General features: G+C 37.8%; 1 protein-coding gene across 1 annotated transcript; it reads right to left on the bottom strand.

Moving 5' to 3' along the window:
* Window positions 1–6,324: 6,324 nt before the first annotated feature.
* Window positions 6,325–11,937, bottom strand: LOC121646387 (inward rectifier potassium channel 2-like). The gene is made up of 2 exons (XM_041995327.1): window positions 11,842–11,937; window positions 6,325–9,647 (listed from the first exon to the last, which is right to left on the bottom strand). Exon 2 carries the CDS (start codon window positions 9,396–9,398, stop codon window positions 8,082–8,084), a length of 1,317 nt encoding a protein of 438 aa, XP_041851261.1. The 5' UTR covers window positions 9,399–9,647; window positions 11,842–11,937; the 3' UTR covers window positions 6,325–8,081.
* Window positions 11,938–12,087: the final 150 nt, after the last annotated feature.

Below are 12,087 nucleotides of genomic sequence, written 5' to 3'. Positions count from 1 at the left end.
AGCTATACACTAGAGAATTCAATATTTATACAGAAAAGCCTGGATCCTCGCCCCATCTGTACCCTTTGGGTATCTTGTTAAAACCATCAAAAATGAGTATCAGCATCCCTCCCTCATGCCCCGGATGGCAGAGAGGCCACTGTTGCAGAAAACATCCACTTGTGAGGTCTGAAGCTGGGAGAAAATCTCACCTGGAAAAGAAAGAAGATGATATCGACCATCTGCTTAGTCTAGAGGGGATTTTATTGGCATGCTGCAGTGGAGTGGAGACATGGGGATGATTAGGTCTCCCTGGTGTCCCATTCCATGGGGTGCCAGGCTCAATGTCACTGCTGATTGGATCCTTTAATCTTGTTCTGCGTAAATTAAATCTAAAGTGGGGAGGAGGATGATTGCATTCATTTTGCCTTGTGCCCTCCTCTGTGTTGGTGTGTGTGTGGTGTTGTAACTGCTGCTTCCTGTTCCTTATGATCAGCAGTTACAGTATGAGACATATAAAAGTGTCATTTGGCACAATTTCTTCATTATAACTACTAATAGACCTTCAGGTTGATCTAGATTCTTCCTAGTTGCTAAGCACAGTACTTTCTCTGTGGCAACATTATATGCTAAACCCCTGGAGGAAGTGCTCAAAATATTAAGTCTATTAACTCACATGAATCCATTGATCACATTGCATATGGTTTTAAATGTCAGTATCAAAAACCTACAGTATAAACAAGAAATTAATAATAAAATTAAGTTTAAAATATGAGTGGTACCTTTTGCCTCATGTATATAGTGACTTAAGGAAAGTTTTAAATCTAGTTATAAATGTTAACCAAGTATTTAATCATACATCATTTGTCATTATTTTTTATAATATATTGCTGATAAACATTTAGTGTTAGCATAAATATTAAGATGTTTTATTCCAAAGACCAAAAACCTAATCAAAAAAGTAGAATTTATAAAAATTAAATTCTGATTAGTTTTTCTTCATGTAAAAACATTGATTTGTTAGTTATTTAGGCCAATGAATGTTGTCATTTGGATGCACTGTTCAGGGACTTGACAGTATTGTTTTACATTAATTAATAATATAAAGATAAAGATATTCAAATCTGACTATCTTCCAGGGAGATCCATACTGGTACTGATGTTGCTGGTCGTCCAGATATAAGTAACTGTGACTGTAAACTTTTCTTGGCTCTTGAGGATGTGCTACACATTCAGTGGAAAGATGCTTGTTCCATTAAGAAAAACAGTTTTACAGCATCCAGCCAGATTGGTTCCTTTAACATGCAGTCACCTGTAGGGTAAAGAAGAGTGAGTAAAGAAAAAAGGCTGTTATTTAAGTCCTTTGGGAAAGCTGGGAATGTGTTGACAGAAAAAAAGAGTATTTTTATTATCACCTGACACAGCATGGTGTCCTGGGAGAGAATTTTAATCTGGTTTCTAGTCTGAAAAAGATGATAATTCAGACATGAGGATTGTTTGATAAAGGCAATGTGATTTGGCTGCTAAGCTGACATCAACAGACATAAATAAGCATTGCACTGTGTGGTATTACAGCAAGAGCAGCTGGTAGTGTTAAGTGTTTGAATATAGTGGCTGGCTGGCTGGCAAGACTGGTTTAATGGTAACCTTTGTTACTGAAGGACTGGACACAGTTCAAAAGTATCCATCTCTCCTCAGCTGTCCTCATGAACAAGCCCCTCTCAAGTATCCTGTTTCTTAAATTCTCCACCTATGGTATCACTGACTTATTATACTTTATTTTATTTTATGTGATTGTGAATTTGCAGGATTGTTTTACTTTAAAGTCCCACGTCACTGATCCATAAACACAAAAATCCCCTTAGCAAAGATTTCAATGTGATTGTCGCCATTAGTTGTGTGACTGCGCGTATGACTGTTTTTTCCACATTCTGTGAATGGACATCTATTTGCCAATCAATACCTGCTCATCATCTAGCAGCTAGCAGCTAGCTTCCTGTCCTTTAGCAGCTAGCACTAGCTGCTAGCACCCAGTCCCTCATCCAGGCCAGGGAAGTTGCTCCAAGCTAACTTATCCTAGTGGCTTGCATTGATATCTTATTTCATCACTTCCTCACACCTCATGCAGATTAGCTGAACCTAGTAAATAGTCAACACTCCAGTTTTCATTGAATGACAAGGCTGCCTTACCTTGCCTTTCTGGTACAGCTTCTCTGACACTGTAATAACCCACAGTACAGGGACTACAATCCAAGTTGCCATTTAGTGATCATATTTCACTTATTTGCCTGAAATAATGTAATTAATTCCAACTTCTCTGCAAGTGGATTACAGAAATTAAATTAAGGTCAGGAAAGTTATGTATTTGTTACTGTTGCTCACTTTTGACTGCATCTCCATTAAAGGCAGCAGAGTCCTCTCTCATAGAACCAAGTCCTCTTTGTGCAGGATTGTTGACAGCCAACAATGAGCATTGAGAAGATATCCAGGTCAGAGAACCCAGAGCCAAAATCATAAAGGTCAGTGGCATGAATAGACATGCGCTTACTAACAGACAATGTGTGGAAACGACCAATGAAAATGTATAAGATCTAAAATGTGAACAGTAACATACCCTTAGCATGTAAGATGTTATGCAGAGTAATTGTTTGTCTTGTTTTTGTTTTTGTTTTTTTTTTATTTGTTTTTCTGTCACTGCTTCTGTGAACATACACAGAGTATGAACAAATATACATATTGTCTTTCATCAGGGCAGGGGAATGGAAAGAGCCTGAATCCCATCCAACATATTGTACCTAGTTGATTCTCCTCTTCCTCTCCTGAGTGTCTCATGACACTCAGCTGTCGAAGATGCAGCCAAAATGAGTGTCAGTTGCTGTGTTTTGTTTGGACACATGCTATAAGGTTATTACAGTTCAAAATCTTAAACTAAAAAACAAAAATTATGGAGTGAATGAGATTTGGTATTACATTCATTTTACTTTTACCTGTTGAAAGTTGTGTGGTTCAAAAAATGGAAACTGTGTTTAACATAAGAAGCAATTAAATAAAATAAAGTGAAATTAAACTCAGCAATGTATAGAGACATTTGAATTTCTTCTTACCACATTATCTTGTGAACACTTTGTATGTGCTGAGATCTATGTGCTTGACTAGCACAGCATGTTGTCACTCAGTTCAGAAAACATTTCTATGCTTAACTGAATAAGCACTTATACAGCAGCGCTGTTATAGGAGAATGATGACAAAATGATCAATTTCAGCTCTGCAGTTTAAAATTGATCTAGGTAGGTGTCAGCATTTTGCCCTCTGTGCCCTAATCAGTGACCCTGCTGTCATCATTAAGTGACTCGTTGGCCTGCACGCCTCCACTGCATCATCCTGCACTGTCAGACCCAGACCAGCCACAGCACTTACGCAATAACCATATCATCAGAATTATATAATTACCAGACTCAGTTCTATTTTACTTCAGTATTCACCTTTCTTTTGATTTAAGTCAACATTCATTGTTGACTTTCACATATTTTGACCCATCTACAGTGTTTCTAGTTGAGAATTAGGAATAGTCCAAGTTACTTCATGAGATCACAGGATGCAGCAGTCCTTTGCTTAGGATAATGCTCTGTGGTAAATGTATTGCATGACTATATGCTTGTGATAACCAGGGTTACACCAACAACCACATCATTCAGATATGTTTTGGCTTCATTCTCCAAGGAAGTTCCAGCTTGAAAAACGGGAGGGAATGAGTTATTTTTATTTAATGGTTATAAGTTGTGACATGTTCCTGCTCCCATCGTTTATGTTAAAATCATCACAAAACTTAACTGGAAGCCATGAAAAGTGAATTAACTACTATATTAGAGATGTCACATCTATCAGATGGATGAAATCAAAGGCTTTGTTTTCAGTGTTTTTAAGAATCTATCCATCTTTCACCCCTTCGAGGTCATGGAGGAGGGGCTAGAAACTATCCTAGCTAACAAAGGACCAGAGAGGGGTTACACATTTAAGAAGTCCTTTGACATAATAATTGTTGCGCCATCTAATTTCCCTGCATCTTTGTAGACAAATCACACGGATTATGTCTTTAAAACCAAGAAATTTGACTTACTTATTATCTTGTGACCTAGATGGTGGATAATCTCCACAGAGAGACGTGTGATACTGTTTTATCCTGTATATACTGACTGGATGGATCTTAAAACTGGTACCTGAAAGAGAATAGATCTAAATGAAACAGTTCATTCAGACATGCCAACAGCAACTCAGAACTAAGAGATATGAGACAATGTCACCCATACTGAGATAGAATTTGTCTCCACAATAAAAAAGAGGGGAAAAAAGAGAAAGATATTAAAGGTTTACAACATTAATCTTAATATCACACTGGATGACCTCAGCTGTGCACTTAAGACATGAATTTAGGCCCAACATATACATCTATCTACGAAGCGAAAAGCTCCGGATGTGGCCCACAAGAGATAAAACTGGCATAATTTTTTCTGATATAATACTCTTTCCAAATATATTCAGGAACGACTTTGTCCAGACTACAAATGCTTCCCTTTGAGCAATAAATATGCCTATGATGTTAATACATCCTAAAATGATGTCTATAAACGATCTCTCAAAGACAGCCACTGAGATACGCCAGAGCTGTTCCTGCTTTTGTTAAGAATTGACAGGCAGGAGGAGAAATGATTCACCTCCACTGGTCTTATCTTTATGTTTTATTAGTTTATGCTAAGGTCTGAAACATGGAGTATGTCAAAAGGCTTTTTATTTAAATGGTAATATAAGACAGATTAAAATAAAAATAAAATAATAAAAAGCAGATATGTCAATTTCAAGTTGTGTCGTGTGACACTTTGCTTTGCTGATGAGCTGCTTATGTTTATGTCCACCTAGTTAATCTGAATGTCATGTTGATTAGCCTATAGTTAATGAGGTGGTACAAGGGAATTTGCCAGAAAGACGTCATCAACATCATCGACAGGAGCTCAGAGGCCAACGCTGGCAGTCAATTTCTCTCAAACAGTCTATCCAGCATGGATTGAACAGCCACTGTGTCATTCTGGTAAAGGTTATTGCTCATGTTTCACAAGTTGAGGTGAAGCTTTTTGCTTAAATAAAAATTTTTATTTACTTATCTTTAATTATTATTAGAAGGAAACCATAAATATCATCACAAGAAGGGGTAGAAAAGACAAAAAATAATAATTACCCCCGTCATCAAATGAGGCAAAGTGCTTCCTACTTTGAATTAATTGAAATTTCTCTAGCAAGTGGAAAAATGGACACACTCCATTTTTTTTAACCAAAAATCTCAAACTGGAGCTTTGTGGCATTTTCATTGGCTAATGTGGAAAATGTCCAGAGGCAACACCCACTTCCTATGTAGAAACAAATCAAATCGGCATGCTGTCTCCCTGCGGATGTGTCTGATCAATCACTTGCATTCTGATATGTAGGCAGAATGCAGCAGTGGATGGAAAACAGCTCAAATTGCAGACAGGGTATCATACTTCAAACACTGGTTTGTTTGTGATACAACTATATTGATTACAAACATTGATTAATAGCAATTTTATGCATGTTAATGTTAAATTAGAGCAACTGGTGGGTAAAAGAAAAACAGTGTAAGCAGCATGTCCTCACTGGAGTATTGGTTTGTTATGTAATGTGTCCTTGTGGCCATGTAGACACATCAAACATCTAAAATCTATGATTTCTGAGGACAATGAAAATTGTTTAACCTTTCAGGGGAAAAATCCATCATATTAAGATACGATGTGTAAAGGATATTGTTGTCTGTTCATTTAAACACTGACTTTAAGGAACAGAAATCAAACTCTGTAGCAACGTCTACACATCAACACCTTTCCTCAAAACTTTCCACAGTGGAGAACACAATAAATTTCTACAGTTTACAGAAATAGACAGAGAAAAGCGAATGAGATCTTTTTTCCATTGCTCTCACTGAAAATGACTTCCAGCAGAGCAAGCATAGTGTCTTTGTGGGCTTTTGCAAATCTGGAATGAGTCAGTTTGGTGAATTATAATAAATGATGGTGTGAGCTGGGCTCCGACAGATAGCTGCCTGGAATTTGGGCCACATATTCAAATTAGAATGGGAGCATATGTGTCACACACGCCTTCACTCAACAGCTCCAGATGTCAAACAATTGTGGTAAAAATCTGTGATTTAAAATGTTTTTTTGTTTTTTTTTCCCAGACTTACATAGAAAAATGACTCAGTTTTCATTTATCAAATATGCACACACAATAACATAAAGTGCGGTTTTATTAATTCATTGACATTGTGATGATTTTCTTTTAATGTTTTATTGAAAAAGAGGACAAACAGTTCTGAATAACTGCAGTATCGCTATACAGTATTTGCAAATAATAATAAAATAAAAACTGTACAGTTTTGTTTCTGCAGGAAGGTGGGAAGACAGTAGTAGAAAAATAAAAACCAAGAATAGTGGAACTACAGTGTTCTGGCATCCACTGACATTATCCAACCTCCAATATGATCTAATAACACCATAAGTTGGAAAAAGTAAATCTTCTGTAAGACTGAAAAAAAGTGTATTCATCCCTACAGGGTTTCTGATTGTGACTGAAATAATCAGTAGTGTTCCTGATTAATAAGACAAAGCAAGAGTCCATACTGAAATGATCTCACCAGAAACAGAGTGGTGAACTGAGAGAGTTTACTACAATGCATCCAAATTCTGCACGTCTGACATGCCAAGAACACTGCTGTTTATATAAATTATGCTATGTTAAAATCAATTAAATAATTCTGCAACTTAACAGCCAACCACTCTTAGATGAGAAAAAAAATAAACAGGTTTGAAATCAACTAACATAAGTTTGAGTTGTTTCATATATATTTACACATCTGGCTTTGGGTAGTAAAACAGTCTCTGTTTTTCTTGGGGAAAAGAAATGTCTGGTGAGGAAGAAAGTGCTTTGGAAAACACACTTGACAGAATCATGCTCGTCTACAACTAGAAATAACACTAAAGGCTGAATTTGCAATCTTCAAAGTGGAAAATAAAGACAAATAACACATTTTGGCTCCAAGATTTCTGTCTAAACATACAATATGTAACTTAGCAGCACTTATCGTCAACATTCATAGCCTTGGCTCAGGGATGAGCTTCTCGTCTCTTCCTACCACTGAACAGTATTGCACATTAAAACACATAAACCTGTAAGAGGTGGCAGCAATCTGCACGATGATTTACATCTTCATGCGTCTTCTTCCAGTGAGATCTAATGCAGTGTGTGCTCAAAGCCAAACCACTTAAGTGCCTCTACAGGGAGACTTTTGTTAAGGCACACGTTGCAAAAGATTCTGCACGTAGACAAGATGATAGGTTGAGGAGTGTAGTGTAGCCTACTTTTAATTTGTGCAAGAAGATTTCCCTTTTTCACACCATGAATCCAACACAGTACAGTTAAAAAAGACTGAATTAACCTTTGCTAAGAGACCAGCTCATTAACAAATAGTTCTCTATTTCTGTGTTGGTGGTTTTATACTTAGTAGCTTCTAAAAACAAGAATTTATTTTTTAACTTAAAACTATATTAAAAGTCTGTTAATTTAATTTGCCATTCAAAACCTTTGTCAAAACTTCTGGTTAAACAGAATTTTTTTAACTAGTCACAACCTAATGTGACATCTATCCCACAAAAAGGACCTGCTTAATGCAAAAAAAGTGCAAACAAGGAGTATTCTGCTGAATAAACAAATTAATTTATTTCTGAACCAACTTTCTATCAAACTAAATCATTTTAAATCAGATCCCGTTTGAAAGTATTCACAGAAACAAACTGCAATGTGTGTACATGATGGCATGCAACCCTCTTTATCCCGCAGCTCCATGCATACAGTTTATTACCACTTCCACCATAAATATTATACCATGTTTATATTTAAGTGGTATTCTGTGCATGAACTTCTGCATAGAATCTTAGTCTCAAATCCAAATCTCCTTCAAGTTGTCATGCATTATTTAAAAACAGCAACCAGGACCAGTTAAAACAGTCTTCAACATACCCTGTGGTTCTTTACACTTGAAGTCATATTTCTGATTCTGCTGTCAAAGGCCTAGACTCTAAAGGCAAAGAGTCCAGGTTGCATTCAGAGTCTGACACCAGATTTGTGTTTGTGTCCCCAAGTGCAACAACCTCAGCATCCCTCATCAGCCTGTTTTCCTCCTCCTCAAGCTCCTCCTCCATCTCAACTTTTTCAAGAGCCACTTCATTCTCATAACAAAAGGAGTTCCTCAAGCTGGAAGCATTGGACTTCTTCTCAGACAGTTCCCTGGCACTACAGCTGGGCGTGCTGGGAACCTCATAGGTGTTGTCAAAACGAGAGTAGTCCACTTTGTAATAGTTCTTTTCTTCAAATAGCACTGGATCGAAGCGGTGGCCCCAAAGGATCTCGCCAGCCACATAGGAGCTCCGACACTGAGTGGTCATGGCTGTGGCCTCAACCATGCCCTCAAGAATGACCACAATCTCAAACTCTGACGTTTCCAACTCTTGTTTGTTCATCTCATAGAAAGGGCTGTCCTCATCAATCTCATGCACAATAGTAATTGGAGACACCAGGAAGATTCTGTCAATGCCACTATCGAAGCCCACGTCGATGTCCACCTGATCCAGAGGGATAAACTCTCCTTCTGCGGTGGTGCGTGACTTTAGGAGCTGGGCCCTTACATGGGCCTCCACAAGGTGACTTTTCCTCAGGTTTCCCACCCGCCACATCAAGCAAAGTTTACCGTCCCTCATGGCCACTGTAGCATAGTGACTGAACACCAGGGTCTCATTCCTCTTTTTGGGCTTTGCCATCTTGGCCATGACAGCACCAATGATGAAAGCATCGATGATGCAGCCCACAATGCTCTGGAATACCACCATAAAAACGGCAATGGGACATTCCTCTGTCACATAGCGATAACCATAGCCGATCGTGGTTTGGGTCTCGACTGAGAACAAGAAGGCAGCAGTGAAGCTGTCCACATTTGAAACACACATTTGAGTCTCATTCTCTAAATCTCCATAAGAGAGGGCCACTAACCAGAAGACAAAACCAAATAACAACCAGGACAACAGGAAGGACAGGCAGAAAAGGAGCAGCATCCAGCGCCAGCGAATGTCCACACAGGTGGTGAAGATATCTGCCAGGTAACGCTGGCCTTTCTCACTCATGTTGATAAACTGCACATTGCAGTGGCCATCTTTCCTGACAAAGCGGCTCTGATGTTGTTGCTCTGTGTCCCCCTTGTTTACATTGCCGTTTCCGTAGCCATTTGGGACGGCAATAGTGGCTAGCTTCATGCCGTCTTCTTCAGAGGACACAATGCTGTAGCGGTGGCTTCGCACACTCCCCATCACTTCCAGCTGGGGGGGCTGGGCTGCTTCTGCTTTGGAAAACAGTCTAAGTTTTTGGTAGAAGCGTTGGAGAAACAGTTTCGAATGCTCCGTGGACAAACCCAAGCAGAAAATGTGGACGACAGGACCTAATCCTGTGAGGAGGAGGGAACACTCGGCCTGTGCTTCTCTGGCAGTGGTGTGCACTGTTGGTGAGAGCAGCTCACTCCTCTCCGACGCTTGCTTTGAACCTCATCAGTGAAGTGGACTCTGGAAATTACAGAGAAAAAACAGTTTTAAAGTAATTGGCAGGAGCAAAAGTTAAGATCAGTGAATGTGGGTGTGTGGTTACATACTGTCTAAATAATGCATTGTACACTGATCTGGCAGCATGATTCTTGTAGATATACAGTGTACGCAGTACACTCTGAAGTGTAGTGAATGTATAAGGTGTCTCTGATGAGAATGTAAACTCTAAATTTAAATTGCATATATTAAATTATTCATACTAATCGTTTTATCTCTGCAGCTGTTTCACTGAAGCACAATAAATGAACCAGTAACCTTGTATTATATGTAATGGAGCAGCAAGGACAGCTGAATTAGAAAAGGTATTGACTTGGTGTATGCGGAATGAGAGGGCCATTAAAATACAACACCACAGGCTACAAAAGGCTGTGGACAGCCTGATATGGAAGGCTAGTGCCAAAATAACCTCGTTTCCACTTTTCAATGCATCAGATTTTAAAATTAATGAAATGAAAAATACTTTATCAATCCCCTGAGAAAACTGAAGTAAGTTAAATCAAATTAATTAAATTATCTATTGAATCCAAGCAGAGACGGTATGTAAATTAAATTTAAACACCTTTTTCATAAATGTTTGCTTTTAAATTTTCAAGTGAAAACCTTTTTACTTTGAAGACACAATAGATTCAGATGTGACTTTTTATGTTATGTTGTTCTGATAATGTTCAAAAGTTGCAAAGGATGTGCAGGTCTCCTTTCATTGCCTTTCATTTTTTCCCAGATTGTGATGTCAGTCATGCAATTTGCATAATCTGGATTATTTGGTTTAATTGAACAAAAGATATATGTATATTTTTAGGGATGTACTGTACTGGATTTTTGGCTGATATCTGATATGCTGATATTTTACAAATCATTTGCCCAATAACTCCACACACACATGCACACACAAATATACCAAATTGCAGGGATTATCCAGTTTCCTCTGATGTGGAATTAAAATACAGTATTATTCTGTATACTCTTTGTCATGTTGGCAAATTCAGAGGTAAATAAGGTTGAAAATCATGTAATATTCACTCCTTGTTCAAATTTGTTTTTTAAAAAAGTCAACTTACCATATGTACAAAATGTCAAACTGAATCATGACAGTTGTTTTCAAACAAAACAAGTAAGATATGTGCATCCTATCCTACTTAAAACAGGCTTGGATATGTTCTGTTATTTTATTGGTTAAATATATCGGTAGAATGGTCGATATCTGATATTTAATTTTAAAGCTAATATTAGCTGACAGCAAAATTGTGCTGATGATATTGTGCATCACCAATTATTTCACACAGATAACTAAAAATGTGTAAAGTGACCACATATTTTCGAAGAGAAAAATATTTAACTTTTGTGGAATAACAATATTTCTCGCTTGACATGCAGAAGGTTGTGTCAACTTTTTCCGCTTTGTGAAGGTTCTGGTGTGTTGTGGCCCTCAAACATGGGCACACTAAGAGTGTTTATGTGCATTGCTGTGCAAATCAGAAATCTCACTTTCACTCATCACCACCTTTTTTTTTTTTTTTTGCTACTTTCCCACACTGTCATATTACTTTTTTTTTCTACAGCTGCGTGTTATGGTGGCAGATGAAAGCTTGCAGAGTTTGCACAGCCTGTGATTTTTTTTTTGTTTTGAATTCATTAGAGCCAACAGATGAGGCAGATGGAAAGTGGTTACATAAAGCTGCTCTATTTTTCATGTCACAAATCAATAACCATGTCCAATCATTCAGCAGTTGGTATCTTTAATTTAAGGATTTTAAAACATTTATACTTCCATAAGATTATATTTAATTGTATAATTTATTTATAAGAAATTTCACAAAATTTTCAAATAAATGTTATCTATTGATGTTTAACGCTTTTAATTATACGGGGTAAAGAAAGTAGTAAAAGTCACCTCATGCAGATGTGATGACCAACAGAGTTTAATCAGATAAAGAAAATGCACAGGATCCAGTCCAAATCCTGCTGTCTCTACAACTCCACTAATGTTTTAATAATAGAAATTATAACAAATGTGGTTTTCTATTGCACTACAACATATAAAATCACTTTTCATACGTTATAACATTTTCATCATACGACTGTTACCTTTTGAAATGAGGCTGAATATCTGTAACTGCACTGTTATACTTCTTAAAAGCGATAGCAGGACTCCTACCTGTTGTCGCTTGCAGTGCAAATATGATCTTCTCTTGCAGTCATAAGTCCAGTTAGCCCCTTGTGTCCAGACTGGAGCTGTAAACTCTGCCATAACCCACTGCAGCGATACTAAAGAAGATAGTTGTGGGTCCAAAGACAGACTTTAAAAACACGTGTGGCCAGCCCCGCCCCCTCTCGCTGGGTGGCCAATAGGAAGCTGCAGCATCTGTTTGAGGATCTGAGTCCCCATATAGGTTTCATATTG

This window comes from Melanotaenia boesemani, chromosome 2, assembly GCF_017639745.1.
Source record: "Melanotaenia boesemani isolate fMelBoe1 chromosome 2, fMelBoe1.pri, whole genome shotgun sequence".
Classification (NCBI taxonomy): Eukaryota; Metazoa; Chordata; class Actinopteri; order Atheriniformes; family Melanotaeniidae; genus Melanotaenia; species Melanotaenia boesemani.
This window is presented reverse-complemented; position numbering and strand designations above follow the sequence as displayed.

Bases quoted from the DNA above. Each gene is read 5' to 3' on its own strand.
- LOC121646387 (XM_041995327.1), bottom strand. From the start codon at position 9,398: ATGGGGAGTGTGCGAAGCCACCGCTACAGCATTGTGTCCTCTGAAGAA.